Raw genomic sequence first — 23,150 nt, forward strand, 5'->3', positions numbered from 1 at the left:
TCCCCCCTCCCCCCTCCCCCCAAATTTTCTTTGAACTACCACCCTTTGCCTTGTCAAGATTGGAATGAGTTGATTGAAGGAAACAGGGTAAGTGGGGGTGAGGTTTACAGTCTAGCCAAGACACCTACAAATATTTTAGTTGACCTATTTGAAGCCATTAACGGATCAAATTTCCCTATCAGAAGTAAAAAAGTGGAAAAGGTTACATCAAGATCCAGAATGTGAAGTATAACCTGACGTATCATTTCCAATATTGAAGAAGCAACCAGCTCCACTCTTGAGGAAAGAAGGCAGCTGAGAAAATGGGATGCCCTTCAAGTTTGACAGGAAAGGCAGAAATAGTAGAACAAAAAGAGCCTGCAGATGAGAGCATAAATAAAGAATTAGCATTTAGAAAAATATGACTCGACCAAAGAGTCAGTATGTCAACAGAATAAGAGACTGTAATTGAAATCCTCTTATTCATGCCACCAAAAATATCAAAACCATTTTGGAATATACAAGAAACAAAGCATGGAAAAAGATCAATGAATTCAGAAATGAGAAACCATAATGCAAATACTATTTACACCTATCTGATATGTTAGTGCATTTCATCAGTTCCTAGAAGCAATAAAACGCAGAGCTATGTCTGCAGGCACATATGAAACAAAGACCAATGTCTGTGCCATTAGGAAATTACCTGGAATCCAGATCCAAATGAATTGACGACAAAAATATCAAGCATCTTTCCCTGTATTGATTGCATGATTTTTGAGAAACTCACATTAAGATTAGTATAGCAAAAATCATGAAAGTAGAAAAAGGCCTTTCCAGAACTATTAACTTCACAAGGTGGTTTTTCTTAAAAGAAAAGAGATAGAACACCATAATAGCTAGGTACAGATCAGACACAATTCACCAGCTGAATAGAGAATGAAGAGAGCAAACAGTTCCCAGAATGAAAATTTCTAAGTAGATAAGAATTCTTCACACACCTTAAGTTGGGTTGCAGCATCAATGAAGACAGATTCCTACACATTCACAAACCATTCAGTATATGCCCATTAAAAGTGACACAATGGAGTGACTATAGCCAAGGTGTACCTTAATAATGGATGCACCTGCTTGAAAAGCACTTGAAGCTATCATTAAAACAGGCCAAAGCAAAGCAACTCCAGATAACATATTACCACTGCCTGATCCACTGCAGTCAAATCACAGCCACTTAAGATATATACAGTGTGAGCATAATAAATTATGCAGGAACACAGCAACCATAAAATAGCCATTCAACTTAAAGTCATTCTCAGTTGTCTAGCATGCTTAACATTTTAATGTTTTATACACTGAAACCATTAATTTTGTTTATTCTCATGGGAATTGGATTTTCTTATGAAAGGTGAAACTTTAATTACTAGTTGTGTAAGGAGCTTCATTTATTTAGTAGTGTAGATATTTATCAGCAATGAGTAACCTGCAGGATACTGCCCTAAGAGGATCCAAGAACATAAAATAAGAATGTTCCACTGGACCTATCAAATTAAATAGCAGCCAGTTCAAATACATATCATAACTTTAAGGAAGAAATTTCAGGACCTTGTAACTGCCAATACCACACCAGCAGCTACTAGTAAGCACCCAAAAATTTGATTTGGAGAGTATGTCCTCCCAAGTAACAAAAAAGAAAGAGCCAACTGCCACACTAAAAAGGTCTGCAACAAAAGATTCTTCATGACATAAGCAATGGATGCAACATATATTGGAAAAATAGCTTGTGCATTTAAGTAGATTTCAAAAAATTCAGTTACTTTTTAAATGACCAGGTTTGTTCCCATTTCTAATGCAACAGCAGTCCAGCTTTTACATTTAATTTCTTGATCAGTGAAAGACTGATTTGAAAAACTACACCGTACTTCTTTTTGATGAAAAGAAAAGCTTATTTATTGGAAAATTAGTCAACGGACAAGTGAGAAAAGAAAGTTCTAGATTTCTCAATAGTTAGATGGATCATCTTTGCAAAAAGAAGGGACAACAACTCAATTATATTAGTACAAAGTACTACATGCACTTGATACCTGACTCAGTATTGGAATGGATGGTCCAGGAAGCATGGCTGTAGTATAATAGAAAGGTCATCAGAAATCATCAAACTTTCCCTCAGTACTCTATGAGACTCTTTACATTACTTCCCTAGTTCTCTTTTTGATTTAAGATCAAGTTTTGGAAGAAATATGCCAATAAACAAAAGAAATTATTAGAAGAGAACCACTACAGTCATATACTTAAGATGAAAAGAGAAAGTACAAACAGCAAACTTTAAGTCATTTATTATATTTAGAAGCCCTGCAATATACAGATTATAAGTAGAGCCATAAGTGCTAGTCACTGAGTCTCTGTCTAAGAAGTCCAGTGCCACTGATTATTCTTAAATTTCCAGGGTAAATAGTATACTGTACCTCCAGCATACATTCCAGAAACAACTCCAAGGGCTTCCAAAAAGCCAATGAGCCAAAAGCTTGACTTTGGAAGGGTCAACATATCTTTGGTTACTATCCCAGCACGGTATCTCAAATAAAGCATGCAAAAGTAAATACCCAAGTACCTATATTTCACAGAAAGATCATCAGATCATGACTGAAAAACTATGAACTACACATCTATGGCAAAGAATCAACCTATAGTATTAGTGGCTGCATCTTGGCATGACAGGTATGAAAGATAGCATATTTGTGTCCTTTATATTGGTTGTTTAGCTGATTTGTGAGTGGCAGTTGACATACTCCAGACATTTGAAATTTCATAGTAAATCCCAATATAAGTATAGGGCAGACAAACCATGGCATTATTCTACTCATTGATTAGTATGGAGTACTACATTAATGCATAACTGTGCACCCTCTTCCCCCAAGCTCAAAATCCAAATACCACATTGCTCTATAAATTCAAACTATTCCATATGCACACACACAAACACAAGCAATCAAAATAGTACTAATAGCTTTCCAGAAAATCATCAATGAGCGGATCAAGATTAAGATCATCCAGAAATAAAATCATGTAAATTTACCCGAAAGTAGTGACCTGAGCTAGGAAAAACGGATATTCCTTCATTGGAACGAGTGCGAGTTTGTAAAGCACCCGATTAGCTATCCCAAGGATCACAGTAACTGCAGAGTTCAAGATCACAGCCTTAGTATTTCTAGGCGGAGCATCGGTGCTCTCAGACGAAGCGCGGATGGCGAATCTCGAGCTCGTCGACGGAGAATGCTCAGTGTGAACGGTCTTCCGGCGTCGGATTTCGAAGCGTTGACCGAGGAGGTTGATCGGAAAAGAGGGCGGAAGGGAGAGATTGTGACGACGGTTTGAAGAAGAAGGCGGCATTGCCGGAAGGCGTCCATTGATGACGTGGTGAGAAGTAAGAGTGCGGAAATGTGGTGTTAAAAATCTGGCGCGAGTACTACGAGCGGCACAGATTGATTCCATGAGGACAGGGAAATGGCGGTGCTGTGTTGCCGTTTACCAGCTAGCTTACCTACCTACAACAAACGACAACCAAAAATATCAATGCCTTACACGCATCTCTTTTGCACATGTTTGTCGTGTAATAATTAGAAATATCACTTTAAAATAAATAGTGTAAAATTTAAAAATCAATATTGGGATATACCACCGAGAAAAAAAAAAAAAAAAAGTTTCAATCACACTGAAACTTGACGGTCGAAGAAAGGCCGAAGAAGACCCTCCTATCAACTAGGCTATAATACAAATGAAACTATACTAAAACATTGAATCCAATTAATTAACAATCATATAGATCATCTAACATATGGTCTTATAAACTTATATATTCTTCACCAAACTTAAAAGGATTTTTCTTCACCAAACTCTGGCTATTTTTAGCAGTCATAGTCTGCCATTTGAGCAGTGTGTGCTCCATAGATCTCATGGCTGGGATTTATAAGATATGCAGTGTGTGTGCTATGACCCATTATATTATGTGTCCATGAACAATTCTAGTCAAGAGCCTTCATCTCAATGGATTATTTCCATGATTTACAAGTCAAAGAGACCGGAGAAAAAGTTGAAAGAGAGAACTCAAGATTTTGAGATATCTTTGATCCTTCGAGAAAAGGTTATCAGAGTACTTACAAAATATTTGATCATTTAAGAAAAGGTTATGTACTCACAAAATCTTTGATCCCTGGAGAAAAGGTTATCAGAGTACTTATTTGCATATACTTCCAACTTTAGAGCACCACTATCACACACCTTTAATCTTTACTTGAAAACCAAACCCACGTCAAATGGAAGTAGTCTTCTCATCAGCAGAAACCAGAAGATCAAAATCCGGTAACTGTCTCAATAGCCAGGAGGAGTCTGTGTTGCTTAAAGGAACTGAACCATTAAGCAGGTTAAGGAGGAAGTGGGATGTTCAGCAGAAAGGAGTTGAGAACAAAATTTTGTTGTCCAACCCTTTAGGGGAGAGGAAGGCATTGCCAATTGATAGTGTACTAAGGGCAAACATATTGACCCTTCTAAAGCATTCGCAAGAGTGACAAGAACCAAAAGTTCAGTTCCTGTTGGCGCCCAGCGGTTAGCCTCCACTCGAATGAACAAAGAAATAAATCCAATGGAGAAGAACAATTTAACAAGAGTCTGGTCGAGATAAAGATGACAACTATGTACAAGTTTATTTAGGAGGTTGTCACCACTCCATATTTGTAGACAACATGTATTTCATGAGAAGTGAAACTAGATGTTCAAAATGACTTGTATAAATGTTTCTTAGCATCTAAGCTTAAAAAATGACAAATTATCAATGCATGTTATATTAGGGCATAAATATATGCAAAAGAAGAGATTCAGATGCCAAAGCATGGGATAAGCAAGGATGACAATCTTGAACTAAACCATAGTACAAAAGGAGAGTATGCTGGAATGAAGTGAGGATCACTGTATACAGGTTGACACAAAAGGTGTTGCAATTTCATCTCTAGCCTGGAATTGTAGCCAAAGGAATGAAACCCAGCTTTCTCCAATTCATATTTCACTAGCATCAAATTTCTATGAAGCAGAACTAAGAAAAAAACTTGTTCAACAGTTTCGTCATTTGCAATCCCCTCACTGGGTGAGAAGCTTTGAATCACATGCCACAATCTTAACACGACTAACATTCTCCTGGCATTCCTCACTCTTGAATAAAGCATCTTGTAAGATGAAAGTCCAGACGTTGTCACAGAATCTATATGTGTGAAGATGCCCCTGATACCAAAAATTGGGAAATCTGATGTTAACATCAGGATACAACTTGAATGCAACAGACAGATTATAATTTATAGGATCACAATTATTGCAGTCTCAAATACCACCACAAGCTTGTTTAATTCTTCTAGTTTTACCAAATGAAGCTAAATAGTGGGATGCACGCATCCTACTTCAACCACTGTAAACCCGTAGAACAAGCATATCAAACCAAAAAAGTATATCCAATGTTATTTTTACTAAGCTATTTTTAGCATGTCTTTAATGTTTTTTAAGTGTCCATCAAAAAAGATTACGGATCAAAGTTTACAGGTATGGCAATTGGAACCAGTAGAATACAAAATATCATGATATTGTTGGGTAATAAGTCCCAAAATCTTGTGAGTGATTGTAGGCTCCACATATTAAATGTGATGCAAACAAGGGACTGGATAGGATTGGTAACAACCCCTAATTTTAGTCCAAACCCATCCAGTCCTGTGTACCAAATGATCCTTAGTGCTGGATAGAAACCCATGCCTATTATTGTGAGAGAAAGGAATGGCTAATAAGATATTTCCTATTTACTAATTCTTTGAGTTAACAATTAGTTGTCAATAAAGTTCAGAACATCACAGCATTCTGTGTTAGCCAATCAGCAGAGTTTATTGCATAAGGGATGGGAATATGGGATCTAAAAAGGCCCCAACTAAGCCCGCCCTAATGCTAATCCAGTTCTGGTAAGCTAAGCTCCTAAGATAAAAACTATGATTTTAAGGCCTGAATTTCAAAAAGATCCATAAGAATAGAATATGGAGAGCAGTTTATAGCAGAATCAAATCAGAATTATAAACTACACTAATCACATACAAAAAACCCATCCTTCCAAATTACACTGCTCTCTAAATAACTTTATAATCTAATTAAAATCCTTCCATGTTCATTCTTACTTTGGCACTGCCTCACTGTAAGATTTTAAGTCATAAGGGTACACCATGCCCAAGAAGTAAGAAAGACCTCATACAAAAGGTTACACACAAAGGTCTATTTCCATACACATTATATCAAGGCCTTGATGATGGTCCTGCATTGCATCCCATGTAAGAATTTCCCTCTTTATGCCCACTGTTATAAAATATAGCCCAAGTTCAAGATATTGTATGACTTCTTCCCGAATTCGTTATCAAACCCATGCAATAGATATGACCATGAGAATGAGATCTAAAATAATATGAATCAACTAAACAAAATGGGTCATTTGTTGTTGTCCCTTAGTGCTGCCTTGTATTTGAAGTTAAACTAGTAAATACAAAGTACCTACCTTTAAAATTATGGAATTATGTTGCTCTCTTTTGCCCTAAATCAGTAAATACCAACAGAATAAATTTAAAAGAATACCTTGATTGAAACTTTGTTCTTCACCTGAGCCTCCAGAGCTTCAGTCATCGACTGCATCAATAACATACTATCAAAGAGGCCTTGGAATGAAGAAAATACACAACACTAGAACTAAAAGAAACGAAAACCACGAAAATATGGATACATCCATGCAGCAGATTTCTTCATTTATACACACACCCAGAAGCAAATTACTGTAAAACAAGAAGATTTGAAAAGCATAACATCCGTGCTAAAGCTAAAAATCATCAATATTTGCTGAAATATTAAAAATCACAACATAAATAACGACAATAACAGACCTTGTCGAACTGAACAAGGACTTGGATGGCAATCTCTGGGCTGAGAATTCCATTGGAGACCATCTCATCGAGCGTCTCCGTCAAACACATCCCGATCGTCGATCTCCGGTAAAGCTCGAAGGTCGCCATTCTTGTTCCTTTCCAAGATCTGCCAACAAAATTTTAATTGAATAAAAAACTGATTAAAACAAAAAGTAAGAGAAATGAATCCATTGGGGCTCAGATTCAACACAAAAATTGAATTCAAAAAGTAAAAAACCAAAGTAGTTTTGACGGAAAATTACTGTAAAATTTCAAGTTTGAATGAAGTTTGGAAGAGGATTGAGGGAGGGGTCCGACTGTTGGGAAGTGGAGAGAAAGAGAAGAACCTTAGCTTGGCGTTTGAAGAGAGGGAGAAGAATGGGGGCTTTTATACCCTAGTTTTTGTAGCTAGGTGCTTATATAGCCGAAGGCGGTGGAATGACAAGTGTAAAAGTACCGAACTGTCCTTCCTTTTTTTTTTCTTTTTTTTTTTTTTACCCACACAAACAAAATTCAATATTTCACTGAAGAAGTGAGTTTCTCTGGGCGTTTAGGACTCGGGCACTCGGCCTGATCAGATTATCACAAGCCTTAACTGGAACTAACAAATATTTATTTTGTTTTAATTTCTATTTGTTCAAACAATTTATTTTTTAAAAAATGGTTTTGATTTGATAAATCCAATTTTGTCTCACTTCTCCCTCCAGACGTAGGATAACGACGGGTGTGTAAAATTAAATACTTTTAATAAGGCGTATTTGAATATGTAATAAGACAATATTTTATTTTTTTTTAGATTTTAACCATCATATTACACATTGTTTGAAATATCAGTCAATTTTAATAGAATTGTACGAATTTAACTTGTTCAGACAGTTGACGGTAATAATATGTTACCGAATATTATTTGAGTATTATTGAGTATTTGAATACAGTATTGAGTGCAGTGCTCAGTGTACAAAATGAGTTGAGTGTTGTTTTGTCTAGTAAGAAGTGTCGTCCCTCTATTTTGCGTTGTGAATCCTTTTATTCCCTTCAGCTCAGTAATGGAGCATTAAGGCTGTTGAACGTTGGTCATCAATGTCATTAATGCTGAGGAGCTGAACGTTGGTCATCAATGTTATCAATGCTGAGGAGCTGAACGCTGAGGAGCTGAACGTTGATCATCAATACTGAGGAGTTGGACCGTTGCGCATTGATGCTGAGGAGTGAGGTGTCTTGGGTAGTTTGACCGGCAACTGTCATGACACGGTCTTGCCAATGGTTCCGGGTCGGGTGCTGCTAGCCTGATTACTCTGTCACCAGTCCCCCCACTCCCTAGCCAACGAGAGTGGTTGAGGTGGTTTGAGAGTAATGACCAGCGTAAAAATTGTTTTTTTTTTTTTGTATTTTTTTTTTCGTTGCATCCTCGGCACGAGGCAAGGCCCCCGTGCCGAGGTGTGACCTCGGCGGTCGAGGTCGCCTGACCTCAACGAGGCCGAGGTCACGGTCATGACCTCGGCCAGGTCGAGGTCACCATGTGCGTGACCTTAGGACAGAGTCACACATTTTTTTTTTTTTTTTTTGCTCAGGGCTCTTGCGTGAGTTCACTTCGACCATCCGTAGGTTTGGTCAAAGGTCAGCTTTCCCGTCAGGTAGCTAGCGAGATCGGATCTCGTGCCGGCCCTAAGGGACTAGAGTGTGGTGTTTTCATAGCAAAGCCTTAAGCTTTACCCAGAAAATACCCTCTGAGGTCAGCTCTCCCGTCAGGTAGCTAGCGAGATCAGATCTCGTGCTGGCCTTAAGGGATTAGAGTGTGGTGTTTTTTGAATCCAAGCCCTTGGCTAGGCTCAGAAAAACACTCTCCCGTTAGGTAGCTAGCGAGATCGGATCTCGTCCCGGCCCTAAAGGATTAGAGCTTAGTTTTTTTTATTATTATTTTGTTTTTTAACAAAATTGATCAGGGCAGACCATGACCAACTACTGAGTCCTTTTGCTTATGGAGGTGAACGCACAAGTGAAGGAGGCAGATGTACAAGTGCAGGAGGCGGATGCACCAGTGCAGGCGATAGACGCACTTGAGGAGACGGATGCACCAGTGGAGGATGCGAGTGCACAAGTGCAGGAGGCGTGCGAGTGCACAAGTGCAGGAGGCGGATGCACAAGTGGAGGAAGCAAAAACACTTGAGGAGGAAGCAAACGCACTTGAGGAGGATACGACGCACTTGAGGAGGCGGCGCTGCTCGAGGAGGTGACGCAGCGCCACTTGATGAGGTGACACCCACTTGATGAGGTGACTCTGCTTGAGGAGCAGCACCACTTGATGAGGTGACACCCGCTTGATGAGGTGACGCTGCTTCAGGAGCAGCAGCGCCACTTGAAAAGGGCGGATGCACTAGATGAGGTGACACCTGCTCGAGGTGGTGACACTGCTCGAGGAAGTGACGCTCAATGTGATTGAGGTGGTGACCTCGCCCGTTTGATGAGGTGACGCTACTTGAGGAGCAGCGTCACTTGATGAGTTGACGCTGCTTGAGGAGCAGCGCTACTTGATGAGGTGACGCCACTCACCGCTTGAGGAAGTCCACGGATTGGATGGGAGCCGCGTTCACTCGGTAATGCCACTACTTGTAAGTCCACTACTTGGATGGGACCAGCGTTCACTAGATAACGGCACTGCTTACAAGAGGTGAACGCACAAGTGAAGGAGGCGGATGCACTTGAGGAGGAAGTGCCCGTGGTTGTTGTTGAGTTGGCTACGGAGATCACCCTTACGGCGATCTCCCACGTGGTTACTGTTGAGCTGTTTACGAAGATCACCCGAGGGGTGACCATTGAGTTGCCCACGAAGATAACCCGAGGGGTGACCATTGTTCATCGATGAGAACCATGAGAGCTGCTCGATAAGAACCATGGGAGCTGCTGGATCCGGGATGACCATTGTTCACTCGATGAGAACCATCAGAGCGGGGCTGGATCCGGATTGCACCATCGACAGTGATGAGATGAGCTGGGTGTTTTGTGATTTGTGAAAAGTGTGGCTTGATAAGCAGGAGGCGAACGCCACTTGATGAGCAGGACACTGCTTGAAGAAGGCGACGCCATAGAGGTGTTTGTGATGTGTGAAGTTTGCCTGAGATATGATCTCGGCTCTCAATGAAAGCACCAATGACGGTAATAATGTGTTACCGGATATTATTTGAGTATTATTGAGTATTTGAATACAGTATTGAGTGCAGTGCTCAGTGTACAAAATGAGTTGAGTGTTGTTTTGTCTAGTAAGAAGTGTCGTCCCTCTACTTTGCGTTGTGAGTCCTTTTAATCCCTTCAGCTAAGTAATGGAGCATTAAGGCTGCTGAACGTTGGTCATCAATGTTATTAATGCTGAGGAGCTGAACGTTGAGGAGCTGAACGTTGGTCATCAATGTTATCAATGCTGAGGAGCTGAACGTTGGTCATCAATGCTGAGGAGTTGGACTGTTGCGCATTGATGCTGAGGAGTGAGGTATCTTGGGTAGTTTAACGGGCAACTGTCTTGACACGGTGTTGCCAATGGTTCCGGGTCGGGTGTTGCTAGCATGATTACTCTGTCAACAGGTAATTGCATTTTTCTTTTAAAAAAGTTAAATCATTTAATTGCGAGTATCTTTTGTATAATTTAGTAACTAATTTGATCATGATTTATTAATTAAGTGTGAGACGAATTTGGGTGATGACGTAATAACAACATTACCTGAATTACCAGCAATAAGACCACATTATTATAAACGTGAAGTTCATATCTTCAAAGACACTGCACATTATTTTTTTCTAAAAATAGACAAACACTGCATGCAAAACTGCCACCTGTGGTTTCCTAGTTGAATTTCACAGGCAAGCGACACATTACACGTCAAAGTTCATTTTCTGAATAAATATAATATACAATTCAAAAATACTTATACAATATATATTAATACTTACATTATTATTCTATATAAATTTGACGCTTTGATAATTGGAATTTAAAATATATATATTTTTGTCAAAAAGATTTAGGCATAAGCTAGCTAGTGAACCGACATTTCTTCTTCAGTGTTCCTATGCAAACAAAGAAGCTAAGAAGCATTATCGTATTTAGTTAAGGGGTTTATCCATGGAGGAAATACAACCGTCCACGGCAGCGCCACCTTTAACCACCGATAACAGTTCCGATAAAGGACAAGATACTCCGCCGGCGTCCGGCGTCAAAAAAGGATGCTTATCTTTTGGAGCTTCTTTGGTAGAATACTTCCGCTACACCAAAGCATTTTTTGTTCGTCAGGTTAGCTAGGTTTTTTTTTTTTTTTTTGAAAACGGTTAGCTAGGTTTTACTACTGTCTAAAACCGATTTTTATTTGGGAATATTGAACTAATAATATAATTGAAGGTTCGCTCTGATCTGGCATGCAGGCAAAGAAGTTGACGGCGAGAAGCGAGAAGGAAATAGCAGAAGCTGATTTACAAGCCTCGAAGATGGAGGTTGAAGCAGCTGATGCTGCTGAAGAGACCAAGAAGCGACTTGATAAATCAGATTGAAATATTAATATGACAGTAAAAATGGTTATCTTTTATGTATATATATGTCGTCATAAATAATTTGTGTGTACGTATTTGAGATTCTATAATAATGTTAGATTTACTCATGTGGTTATCACTCATCCCTTAGAATAAGGAAAAAATTGAATTAAAATTGTAAATAATTTAATACTTAATGACTAAATTTTGATAGCTTTAAAAGCCCATGGCTAAAATTGAAATGAGCGATAAATCCGGAAAAATTCTTCTATAATATATACAAGTCAGATACTCAGATTCAGCCCTGGTCTCACATAATTCACTTGGTTAATGAACATTATTAGTTACTTGCACATTTTTTTTTCTTTTGAAAACTATTTTGAATATTATTGACTCTGTTACAGTGTAGTATCTGTTCACACATACTTTCTCAACCTGCTAAAGCACAAAGAGTCCCCACTGGTACAGTGTAGTATCTGTTCACACATACTTTCTCAACCTACTAAAGCACAAAGAGTCCCCACTGAGGATCGAACCTGTGACCTCTCACTTAAGAGGGTCACAACTATGTCGCTTGACCACTGGGATGAACAAATATAATTTCCCTAGACTGTTGGAGCTTCTAAACGAATATAGTCATACATGATTCCCTGGAAGGGGCTTTGATTCCTAGGTTGAGTCAAGTAAATGGTGTTCTCTCCTTCAGTGAACAGACCGCCCTGTATATCCACATTGAATAGCCAGTATAGACCATGGATTCCAAGCCTGGCTATGGAGTTATCCCTACCAAACAATCTGCTCGTAAACAGTGGTCGATTTGTATTGGGATTGTTAACCCAAACCTTCAAGGGAATTAGGGATCAAAGATTAGTAAATGAGTGCCACACTACAGAAAAGTTAACAAGAATCATGCTTCTTTCCATATACCTGTAGCTCGGCAAGGGTTGAAGATGCAATTGCCACGCGCAATTTGTAGGTACCACCTCGGTGGACATTGCCAAGTTTGAACTTGATTTGCCATGTGGTTCCTTGATATGTGCCATCTTCTTTTTTCCTGGAATCATAAGAGTTTTTCAATTGGGAATAGCCAAGCATGGAAAGTCATGTGACCCAAGAGCCAAGAGGCTTGATTAAGGAATAGGAGCAGAAATGAAAAATAACCCGCATGAGTAACTCAATTAGTTTCTGGGTAGTAAATTGTAGGCAAGGACACAGGATCCGTTCCTGACAGCCTCTGCGTGGGATTTACACCCGATGTAGTGGGCTCCTTGTGAGCACCAAGCAGTCAGTCACTGGTCCTCTCACCTAATGGGTCACTGAGTCACTGTAATTTATCCCTCCACTATTATGTCGGGGTGTGGGGGTGAGGGCAGCTCAGTTGGTTCCTGGGTGGTAAATTATAGGCAAGGACACTGGATCAAGCCCTAACAGCTTCAGTGAGTTACACACTTACACCCAATGTGGTGGGCTCCTAGGATACTAAGGACACCCGGAAAGTGTAAAGATTTTTGCCTAAGGGTTGATTTAATGGCATTATGTTCTTCAGCTTGGTGGTTACATCAACTGTGAACCATACCTAGTAACTTGAGCAAAAAACCAGTCTTTTGAATAGTCACTCTCACCAACTGTGTATACAAGATCTTCATTTGGATATAACTCTGAGTATCTTTCCCAAAGCCCATATTGCCTAAACCTGCCAATGAAGTAATATCCCAAAATCACTTCTTTCTTCTTACATTATAGTTGGTACAGGAGGTTGTTGTGGAAAAAACAAATTACCACAATTTATAATGAAAAAAAAAAAAAAAGATTTTTCAAAGCAACACTTACTTCTCGGGGTGGTTAACAAAAATCTTGTTAAGATACTTTGGGTTGGTATCAGGAATATAGAACTCTGCAGCGCTGCGATCAGGGATGCCTATCTCCCATAGTGTTGGGCCATCCCTTGGAGGCTTGTAAAGGATTTCACCAACATCAATTCTACAACCTGTTTAACTTCTTTCACCCGATGAGAAACATCTCAAACTAACTGTAAACATTCATTAAGAAGAACGAGCTTTGAATTTTGGAGTGATATGGAATTAGGACCTGAAGCTATATTTATGGCAGCTTCATTCCGATAATCTCCAATAAATCCGGGTACCCATGCATAAAGATTGTAATCACCAGGACGTATATTATTGATGGAGAAACATCCATCCTCACTTGCTCTAGTCCAAAATTGGTAGCCCTGGTGAAGGGATTTTGTTAGTAGCTAAGTATGATTAGAGATGCCAAAACGAAGGACCAAGGGTCAATGATGTCAGAATAATTATCTTGTGCAGCAAGTTTGATGAAGCAGTTATAGAGAGGTTATTAGTTGGAAATGAGAATTGAACCACATAACCAAAACTACCTTGCATTCTTTTTGCCAGGATCCAGCGTCTCCCGGTGGAGCTAATCCCACGTATGCACCACTTGCAGGCATAAGGTCATCACAGACATACCTATTCAAGTAATTTCAAAAGCTTTAGAAATTTGCATTCATTGAATATTAGGCGTTAAGAGATTTTTTTACCAAAAGACTATCGGGAACAAATCCACCATCATCCTTACTTGTCACTAACCAATAGTCTACCAATAACATTTCCCCGCTGATCTGCTGATAGGAAATCCTCAGACGCTGGAAAGTTGTATGGCCAGCTCTGTACCTCTACCAGCATCTACAAAATCCATAGTGCTTCCTCAGAATTTTTATATGCATAAATTTGATTTAAGTTTTCCACTGCTAACCTGCCGTTTGGCATCATCCCATAAAGTGAGTGCATCTTCAACGTTCATTACAGAGTTAAGGTAAATGAAAATTGGACCAAAAACTTTCTTCCATGCCTCGCCTTGTTCAAATTTTGGCGATAGTTCCTCTCCAGCATAATGAGAGCCAAGGAATACCTAATGAAGTGGCAGCATGCTTCAGAAATGGAAAGTACAACTACAAACTTGTTTATTGTTCAAAAGTTATATGCTGAGTGAAGCACTAGAGATGTCCCTGAATGATTGATGAATAACTATGATTGTCTAAACTCAGAGTTTGCTTACAGCTAGGGTTGTGGGACCAACATGCGATGTAAGGTTCTGTTTGACAGGCCCACCAGATCGGAACTCATCACTGGGTGTGATTTGCCAGAACCCCATAGGCGGGTTCATAGATATCCATCCATGGACCTTGTTATCCTTGTTCTCACATGTATACTGGTACTTGTCATCTACCTACAAAGAATAGTCATTAAAACCGTTTGTGTAAACAATACACTCCCACACACACATTCTTGCTAGTAACTAAAAAGGTAACAACTAGTAGACATCATTTATAATCATTACCTCTCCTCTTAATTCTGGATTGACAGGATTGACAAGTAGGACTGCTTCTTGATAAGCAAGGGCCTGACATCTGCCAGGTAATCGGTCATCTGGTAGGGGCATGAACCTTTGCCTATTGTCTGCCACAGCCATGTAGTGAAATCTATGGGATACAAGTACCGTATGGTTAGTATCATTGTGAATGTCTTGGGGAAAAGCTGGTCATGTTTTAGCTTTTGAAAGACAGCATGAAGGTCTTAATCTAATGAATGATAGGTAATATATGGTATCATATACAGAGCAAGAATCTCCTTACTTGTCTTTCCGGAGCTTGAATGCTATCCTGGTTTCACCAAGACTGAAAGCAGGCCACTCTGAGGAACCAACATGCTCATAAATGGCATATGTGTAGAAACCAGATGAACCACGGAGCAAAACAAACCTATGAGATTGACATTATTCCTGTTAAAATGCTATTAACACACTTATCTAATGTTTTGAGTTTAAACAAAAAGAAAAAGAAAGACCTTTTATCAATGTTTAGTGGAACAAGCTTGCCCCGAAGGGAGGGATCCCATGGCCTTGAGAATGATAGCTCAACCTGTTCCTCTTCGTCCTTTATAACTGTAAAATTTGTTGCATGGATCCTACACCATAACAAATTATTTGCAAAAATACGGAGTGCCTTCAATAACTTGCTGCAAAGAACATAGATAAAGAAATGGCCTACACTTCAAATATTCCAGCTTTCCCACCATCCATTGCATTCCACACAACATCCCAGTACCTACATATTACATTATGCTGAGCCATAATTTGGGATCTAAGTTACTCTTACTAACACATGAAATGTAGATTGAGTAGGAAATAGGAATGAAGTATTATCATCAAGAAAACCTATCATCATTTGAAGATTTTAAGGTAACACATTTGCTGAACTCGTTTATGTTTTATCACACCATTATGTCATCCCGGAATTATTATTGTTATTATTATTTATTATACAAGACTCGTAGTTAAGATAGAAGACTTTGCAAATTACCCTCTGTTAGATTCATTGTTACGAATTTCAAGCACATTGTCAATGCCATTATATCGGATGCCAGTGACAATTCCCCCTGGCTTTGATAGAGTGACTTGGATAATCCCATTATCCATCACCACCTGCAATAGTATTTACTTTGGATGAAACATCTGGTAATAAATCAAGCATATGACTACAGCTTTAATTTCCTCTTTACTCTCTTAAGGTCCTAAAGATGTTTTTTTGTTCTCTCTCTCTCACACGTACACTCTTATTGCATAGATTCTTAGACAATCTGATAGTACTTAGCAGATTACAAATGGTATGTTATTACAAGAACAAAGAGAAAAGAAATAAAAGAATACTGGAAAGATTTAGTGATCAAAACAAAGGATGTTGGCTTGGTAACCACAAGGTTTCAAATTCAAATCCTAGACGACCTATTGGCCTTCTTGATTTGAGAAGGCCAATTATGGAAAACCTATGATGGTTTACCTCCTTGTGATCCTTTGACAGTTAGGGTCACAAGACATGATTTACTCAGTGAGTAGTGGCCGCAGGTGTTCCTCATTACTCATAAAAAAAAAAGGAACAGACTAGTTAGGTTCAATGGTACAAATACAAAGAACTATAGTATAAGGGTTGAATAATTCTCCGACCAAAAAAAGGTGAAGTTCATGCTGGCAAGATAAAAGTAATCCTTGCATTGAGAGTATTTGCAGAAGAATATAATACAAAGAATACATTTTCTTACATGGTGATCTTGTATGTACAATCGCACTCCCAAAGGTGGCATTGGTCCAGGACCACCACTAGGCCTACAATCCTCTGCAGAACGAACAAGAAAGTTAAGACCCAGTTTCAATGGCAGAGCTGTAGCTCCAAATCCTCCAATTCCCGTTCACAATTCATATGGTTAAGTGGGGTTTCTCAAAGCTAAAGATGAGTTTAAGCAGGAATGATGCTTATATCTTACAGTGTATATCAGTACCAGAACTAATCTTCTTATTTTCACAATTTTAGCTCTATAATCCCTTACTGTTTTGGCTCACCACTGTTTGGTGTATTGGGTTCAATTTAACGCATGAATCAATTGTGGAATACAGAAATTAAACTGCCAAAACACCGCGATGACGGTTTCTTTTGAGGGGTCCGTACAATGTGGAAAGAGAAGAAATAAACGTAAACGTAAAAGTAAATGAATTACCTGTGTGTCTTACACGTGTGCATAGACCGTTAAAAATGCGCCTGAAATTACGCCCACAGCCCATTCTTGCGCTATAACGCGCCACCAACTCGTCGGAATCTTCCAAGATCTTGCCTTTGCTTCATCATATCCCTTCCGCCTGCCGCTACCAATCAATCTGGGTCACCGACATCAAGTTTACAGCGTGTACTGTTGAGAAGGGCAAATTATTCTTGACCCGGATCCACCGTGATATAAATCCGATCTAAAAATAAATAATTTATATACTGTTCACAATTTTATATATTAAATATTCACAATTTACATATTAAATGAGACGGTGGCATAACTGTCGGTTGAGCAGATACCCACCATCTGTTGAAAATGATAAGTTTGTTTTTTTTTTATACTACTAACTCTATTACAATGCAGTATCTGTTCATAACTACTTTCTCAACCTATTGAAGCACAAGAGTCAGTATTGACTCCACTGAGGCTCGAACTCACCACCTCTTATATAAAAGGAAGAGTTTGATGCCACTGGACCACAAGGTCCTTAGCAAAAATATGCTGCTGGAGATCTATAATAAAAGCTCAAGCTGTCTCTACCAACATAACGACGCCAAGCTGGAAGAATCTTTCTAGACAAATTTTAAATTCTATCATCTTTATCTACATAGGGTATACTATAAAAAGAAAAACAAAGAGAAAGAATGCATCAGGACAACTCTCAGCTGAATTGTTCAACAAGTTAATCAGAAAGTTTTAAATTTGATACACCATAAGAATTTATCTCCGTGTGACATTTGTTGATTAGGATCACTGGGAGGGCAAAGGTAGATAAAATGATAAATAGGGGTATCTAAGAGATGAAATTAACCCAGATTGGGCCATTATTGACAACCGAATCTGATTACAACCATAATTGACTCCAATTTTACATACACCCGTTAATCATGAAACTCATCTTATACTGGAAATTGTTTTTGCATGACTTGTACAAAACATGAAGATACTTATGAAGTACATAATTGTGCAGGAAGCCACTGCAACAACTTCATTTGGTAGTAAGAAAGTCCAGCTGACTGAAATATCAGTTGATGGACCATATTTGAGCACCATGGATTCCTAATGTAATTGGGAGTGCTCGGCTTTCCTCTGGAAAAGAAGTGACCCTAACAAAACAGCAATTCCTGTTATTGCGATGGTAAACAAAAGGCGCCTCTTTGAAAACTCATTTGGATGCCTTCTTGGAATATCAGGTTCTCTTTCTACTGCCCTTGTGTTCCTGAAGAATTTCAAAACAATACCAAGAAGAAGGAAAGGAGGGATGAAGTGAATCCTAGTGTAAAAGAAATGAAGCATTGGTGTCACCTGGGGAGCAATGTCCAAAAAATAGAAGAATAAAGCCCAAAATCTCTAAAGCTAATATCCTACTCAAGAGTAAATGTATAAGCATAAGTGATCAATGTAAGGCGTTTTTGACTTATGTTTGGTCCTCTGCTTCAACAGTATATGAGGTGATCCCTTCAACTCAATTCGATTTTGAGAAACAGCTTTGTGAATTGTAAAGGCAAAATGTGGTCACATTAAGGGAGTTGCAATCATAAGATCTGCCTTTTTTCCTAGAAAGAGACAAATGAGGATGTATATAGTTGAGAATGCATTACCTGGAAGATTCTGCAACATTATCTGCTATTCCATTGCATCTGCTCTCATGAGCATTCCTTTCGCATAGTCTGATGTATCTACTACAGAGATGACAAAGCTCTGTACGGTTCCCACATACTTCCTGAAATTTTGAAAACAGGAAAATCAGATCATAAGTAGATGCTAAAGACCATCCACAATGGGGATTACCTGATGCTTAAACAAATCGATTGCAGGTAAAGGAAACTCGCAGTACTCGCAAGTAACAATTCTTTTTGGGCAATTTTCCCCTTTATGAACATCTAAAACTTCACGTTCCATTGTCTCGCTGCACAAGGAGCAAGAAACCTGCACCAAGACAAATAGTGACCTTATTAATAATATTAAATAGGTTGAACTTTGGCTGATTAGCATCTTTTTAGTCAGCAACAGAGGAATATATACTGGCAAAGGATACTTCAGAACAAAGTAGTTTTGGTAAGGTGTCATTTCCATTATAGAAAGACATCAAGACAGGGACTGGAAAGTTTCAAAGAATGATATTTTTTTATTTGTTATAATGTTATATTTAGTTTAGAATAATTTAATTTTATTATATTCAAATGTATATGCCTGGGAAAAGAATAGATATAATCTTAAAAATGACTCCACTTAAGATGATATATACATTTATTTAAATTATAATGATGGATATATAGAAGGTAACAGGATGGATTGGAACATTCTGGCACTATGGTGAGCCTCCACCTCCAGTTGGTTTTCACTTTTAGATTGTAGACAGTTCGCGTAACCCCACATAGACATGTTAAGGATTTATTTAAATTACCTATTTAGATTACCTTGTTAGTTGGATTCCCCACCTCCCATAATTAAAATGGCATTCCAAATTTCATACTTCTAAAGTTAGACTAGGTATATAAAATTTAGTCTCAATGCCTAATGCCCTGCTTCATATCTTAAGTTCCTCTATAGGTGCAACTATCCACAAATGGGAAAGAGCATAAGCAAGTAAGTTTTTATTAGCAGTAATTTATAATCCTTTGGCAATATTACAATGAGTTAACTGGATTTAATTTATTAGTCATTTGAAGCTAAGCAATCATCAACTACCATCATTGGAGAAATTTGCTATGCCTCTTATCCTTATGCAACTTTGATTTTAAGCCCAGGAAACTTGACCCCCCTTCTGACTTCTGAGTGCCCAGGGCTATACCACAATTCAAAAACCAAAACCCAAACATTTTGACAGTCAGTAAACATGCTATTCTACAAGGGTATACCTGTAGTCATCTCAGATTAGTATCATGATTGAACATTTTGATGTTGATAGTTAGCTTAGAAATTTGCTTAAAGAACTAACAAAAATTGACTCAAGATAAGGGATTAGTTACTAAAAGTAAGATAAAATAATGTGCACTCTGAAAAATACATGACCAAAAATATATAGCTTTCAATAATTCAGAATTCCTTGGTGCAAAAATAAAAGTATACACGAAGGGGGGAATATCACTTACTGGAGCATGAGTGGTTAAGAAATGCTCCTCTGCATGTTTTTTAGGAACCATATCACCACAAGTTTTACATTTTTCTAGATTCCGAGAGCAGTGAGCGAAATGCAAATCAAGGTTTGAAGAGGGAATTGCCCTGTCACTGCACGTATAAAACTCCAAGTTAAGGAAATAGAGTTTTTGCGGCAAATGAGAGTGAACATGATGAACTGACCAACATAAGAAGCTAATACAGTAATAGGAAACTAAAAAACATGTGCACAAATGTAACCTTCAACTACTAATGAGAAAACACCATTACTCAACCAGTATACTAATCTACTATCCAACAATCAAATTGATTTACATGGATGCAGTTGTCATAGTGCACTATCTGGCTTGAAAAGAAATAATCCTTTAGTCACCAGCAAAGAAGTTGAGTTCTTCAGGAACAATGTCAAGGACACTACAATATCCTAAATGGTCATATATATACATGATACAAGGCAATCCTAGGCTCCCCTCCGACATATGCACATCTAAGGCCCCAGGCCAGGAAGCAACCAAATTTCTTACTATAACACCAAGAAAGATATGCCATAAAGCTATTTACGAAATCAACTATTTGTCTCCAAACACACAACAAAATTGTTTAAAGTAAAAATCATAATTTGTCAGCCAGGAAACACTTTCCATTTATAATTCAAGGAATCCAAAAAGGCAACTCATACTGAGCACCACCAATACTACTCCTCAAGTCCTCCACTTCAGAATAGAAAGCTTGAGAAAACCAATCAATAGTGAATTAAAAAAAAAATAAAAATTCAAGTGACATCATTCAATCTAAATCACATACCGGTCATTAGCATGCCACTGCAATGACAAATACATACATTATGCATGAATTTTCAGAGAAGAAACCAATCACGAGAGTAATTACGGAAACTATAACTCCTATTAATTAATTAATTAATTACTCTTCAATAGCCACGTGAAAGCATAAAGTAAAAAAAAAAAAAATCAATTTACAAGTAGAAATAGCACCGAGAAGAAGAAAATTCATAGGAAAACAATACTAACCAGTGGCTGCAGATGCTCGTGGCTTGATCAGAAGCTACAGCAGCCATTATTCGCCTCCTCAAAATTTTCAAAAGCCTCTGCAATATTGATTATAAAACAATAAACGAAATTTCCTCTAAAATTAAGATATTTTCAGAAGATTATGAACCGATTTCGGAGTTGTGATTGAGTTAATCAATTGCAATTATGATTTTAATATAAAGCGAAATGATTAGATTCGAATCGTTGGAATTCTATGTTGGAAACGGTATAAAAAATGACCTCAGATTCTGAGAATTGTTTTCTCTGTTTCGATAAGATCGATCAAACGATCGGGCGATGAAATGAGACGTAGCCTCAAACCCGGATAGAGTACGAACAGAAGAGAGTCCGCATTGACGACGAGAGGGTAGTTTGGTTTATACGGGTAGAAGATGATTGCGGGTTGGTGAATCGTAACTACGCGGATGTTCACGGTCGTGTAATTTACGCGCTATTGTTGAAGAATTGGGCTCTCCTTGTCTTGGGACTATGTTTGCATTGGGCCATCAATTGGTTAGAACATTTATTTGGGCCTACCAATGACGTAATACCAAATTTATTATTTCCGATGGAACAAACAACTTTTGTGTTTATTAGGCATTATTACTTTATATTTTTGTCTTATTTATGTGCACGGGGTTTAATAATTTAAATTTTATAATTTAATTTTACATTAATTAATTTAGTACAGTATATGTTATGGCTATGGTTTTTTTTTTTAGTATTATTGACCATGTTACATATAGTATCTGTTCATATATACTTTCTCAACCTACCAAAGTCCAATAAGTCAATATCGCATCCACTAATGCGAGAATCTATGACCTCCCCTTTAGAATAGTCACTTCATGTAGCTTGACCACAAAGTTTTTGGCTTACTATGATATTCAAGTAGCACAAAGGACCAATACCCTCCCCAAGTCCAAATTCCTTCTCCATGGTCCAAAGCCCACCAAGTCGAAACTCACCTAGCTAGAAGGTCTAATTCTCTCAAATTTTATTTACAATATAATAAGACAAAAACGGATGGCACAAGGAAACAAGGACCAATGGTCCAAACACATGTCAATTAGGCAGATAAGCAAAGTATACAAAGCACGAAACTTGTAGAGCTCACAGAGATGTGTGGAGGCATACGACATATGTACAAACTTGTATGCCATCTCACTCTTTCATTCTATTGGTTAAGCGTAAAGCACATACATTCTCTTTATAAATAAATAAATACTCCTTATGCAGATTGACAAGGTAGATCGATGTTGAAAATAATGAGAACATACACAACTCTAGAATTGTGATATTTTCTCTAGAATTTAGCACTAAGTAATACAACTTTAGTTATTGTCTCTATAATTATCCCTTACTGAATTTTTGAGCTTAATCTCTTCCCCTAATCTTGGGCAAACCGAGTTCACAATTCAACAACTAACATAGTTTTGTTTAGTCTCTATGTCTGATGAATACACACATTTAGTTTCTAGAATTTTTAACAAAATCTTAATGCCAAAGACCAAATCAATTATTAAGAACTTAGGAACTAATTAAATCTACACTACAGTAATAATTGAAAGACTAAAAATATCATTTTTTTAAAAACAAAATCTTAATGCCAAAGACTCTGTGGTCTAGTGGCACCCGGTTGCGTCTACATGGGATGGGGTGGGTTCGATGCTACATTATTATTTATTGTAACCCTCAGGATAGACACAACCAGATTTCAATTTTCAATCAAAAGTGACCATCCGTTAGAAAATATGATAAATCCTTAAAAACTTTGGGTATGGAGCAACTTTAAATTTTCAGGTCAGATCTCATCCAAAAGAGGAAATTGTTTTTCATAATGATAATTTGAGATCTAGTTTAATTATTTTTGATTTTTCAACATTTTTTTTTAATATGTAAGCACA

At 38.0% G+C, this 23,150-nt stretch overlaps 5 protein-coding genes across 8 annotated transcripts in view; 1 reads left to right on the forward strand and 4 right to left on the reverse strand.

Moving 5' to 3' along the window:
• The window catches only part of LOC116018624 (protein CLT2, chloroplastic), a 5,627-nt gene extending 2,057 nt beyond the window's left edge, over positions 1 to 3,570 (reverse strand). Inside the window, exons 1-8 of the mRNA XM_031258636.1 lie at positions 3,050 to 3,570; positions 2,439 to 2,584; positions 2,058 to 2,095; positions 1,579 to 1,694; positions 1,087 to 1,186; positions 978 to 1,013; positions 683 to 733; positions 234 to 357 (exon numbers count right to left, since the gene is read on the reverse strand). Of these exons, the coding sequence (XP_031114496.1) occupies positions 234 to 357; positions 683 to 733; positions 978 to 1,013; positions 1,087 to 1,186; positions 1,579 to 1,694; positions 2,058 to 2,095; positions 2,439 to 2,584; positions 3,050 to 3,465 (1,027 nt within the window). The 5' untranslated portion in view covers positions 3,466 to 3,570. The remainder of the gene's footprint in view (positions 1 to 233; positions 358 to 682; positions 734 to 977; positions 1,014 to 1,086; positions 1,187 to 1,578; positions 1,695 to 2,057; positions 2,096 to 2,438; positions 2,585 to 3,049) is intronic.
• A 1,225-nt stretch (positions 3,571 to 4,795) lies between these two features.
• On the reverse strand, positions 4,796 to 7,322 carry LOC116019323 (transcription initiation factor IIA subunit 2-like). The gene is made up of 4 exons (XM_031259481.1): positions 7,208 to 7,322; positions 6,924 to 7,071; positions 6,622 to 6,672; positions 4,796 to 5,244 (listed from the first exon to the last, which is right to left on the reverse strand). Exons 2-4 carry the CDS (start codon positions 7,050 to 7,052, stop codon positions 5,104 to 5,106), a joined length of 321 nt encoding a protein of 106 aa, XP_031115341.1. The 5' UTR covers positions 7,053 to 7,071; positions 7,208 to 7,322; the 3' UTR covers positions 4,796 to 5,103.
• A 3,674-nt stretch (positions 7,323 to 10,996) lies between these two features.
• LOC116013366 lies at positions 10,997 to 11,587 on the forward strand. The gene is made up of 2 exons (XM_031253071.1): positions 10,997 to 11,226; positions 11,355 to 11,587. The coding sequence occupies exons 1-2, from the start codon at positions 11,059 to 11,061 to the stop codon at positions 11,478 to 11,480; spliced, it is 294 nt and encodes a 97-aa protein (XP_031108931.1). The 5' UTR covers positions 10,997 to 11,058; the 3' UTR covers positions 11,481 to 11,587.
• Positions 11,588 to 11,786: 199 nt separating this feature from the next.
• On the reverse strand, positions 11,787 to 17,222 carry LOC115995550 (rhamnogalacturonate lyase-like). Of its 4 annotated transcripts, none has more exons than XM_031234619.1 (16): positions 17,027 to 17,222; positions 16,574 to 16,647; positions 15,838 to 15,959; positions 15,526 to 15,582; positions 15,323 to 15,442; positions 15,112 to 15,237; positions 14,817 to 14,958; positions 14,556 to 14,705; positions 14,232 to 14,387; positions 14,055 to 14,161; positions 13,855 to 13,945; positions 13,548 to 13,689; positions 13,290 to 13,446; positions 13,036 to 13,152; positions 12,387 to 12,513; positions 11,787 to 12,301 (listed from the first exon to the last, which is right to left on the reverse strand). In XM_031234619.1, exons 1-16 carry the CDS (start codon positions 17,088 to 17,090, stop codon positions 12,065 to 12,067), a joined length of 1,989 nt encoding a protein of 662 aa, XP_031090479.1. In that variant the 5' UTR covers positions 17,091 to 17,222; the 3' UTR covers positions 11,787 to 12,064. The 4 variants fall into 4 exon arrangements, with proteins under 4 accessions (XP_031090479.1, XP_031090472.1, XP_031090494.1 ...); XM_031234612.1 differs by having other exon boundaries at positions 14,535 to 14,705; positions 17,027 to 17,221; XM_031234627.1 differs by having other exon boundaries at positions 12,086 to 12,301; positions 13,082 to 13,152; positions 14,535 to 14,705.
• Positions 17,223 to 17,740: 518 nt separating this feature from the next.
• Positions 17,741 to 21,636, reverse strand: LOC115996420 (TRAF-type zinc finger domain-containing protein 1-like). Its single transcript, XM_031235664.1, has 6 exons — positions 21,484 to 21,636; positions 21,223 to 21,299; positions 20,170 to 20,305; positions 18,866 to 19,003; positions 18,676 to 18,797; positions 17,741 to 18,293 (listed from the first exon to the last, which is right to left on the reverse strand). The coding sequence occupies exons 2-6, from the start codon at positions 21,267 to 21,269 to the stop codon at positions 18,134 to 18,136; spliced, it is 603 nt and encodes a 200-aa protein (XP_031091524.1). The 5' UTR covers positions 21,270 to 21,299; positions 21,484 to 21,636; the 3' UTR covers positions 17,741 to 18,133.
• Positions 21,637 to 23,150: the final 1,514 nt, after the last annotated feature.

This window comes from Ipomoea triloba, chromosome 1 (genome assembly GCF_003576645.1).
Source record: "Ipomoea triloba cultivar NCNSP0323 chromosome 1, ASM357664v1".
In the NCBI taxonomy this organism is placed as follows: Eukaryota; Viridiplantae; Streptophyta; class Magnoliopsida; order Solanales; family Convolvulaceae; genus Ipomoea; species Ipomoea triloba.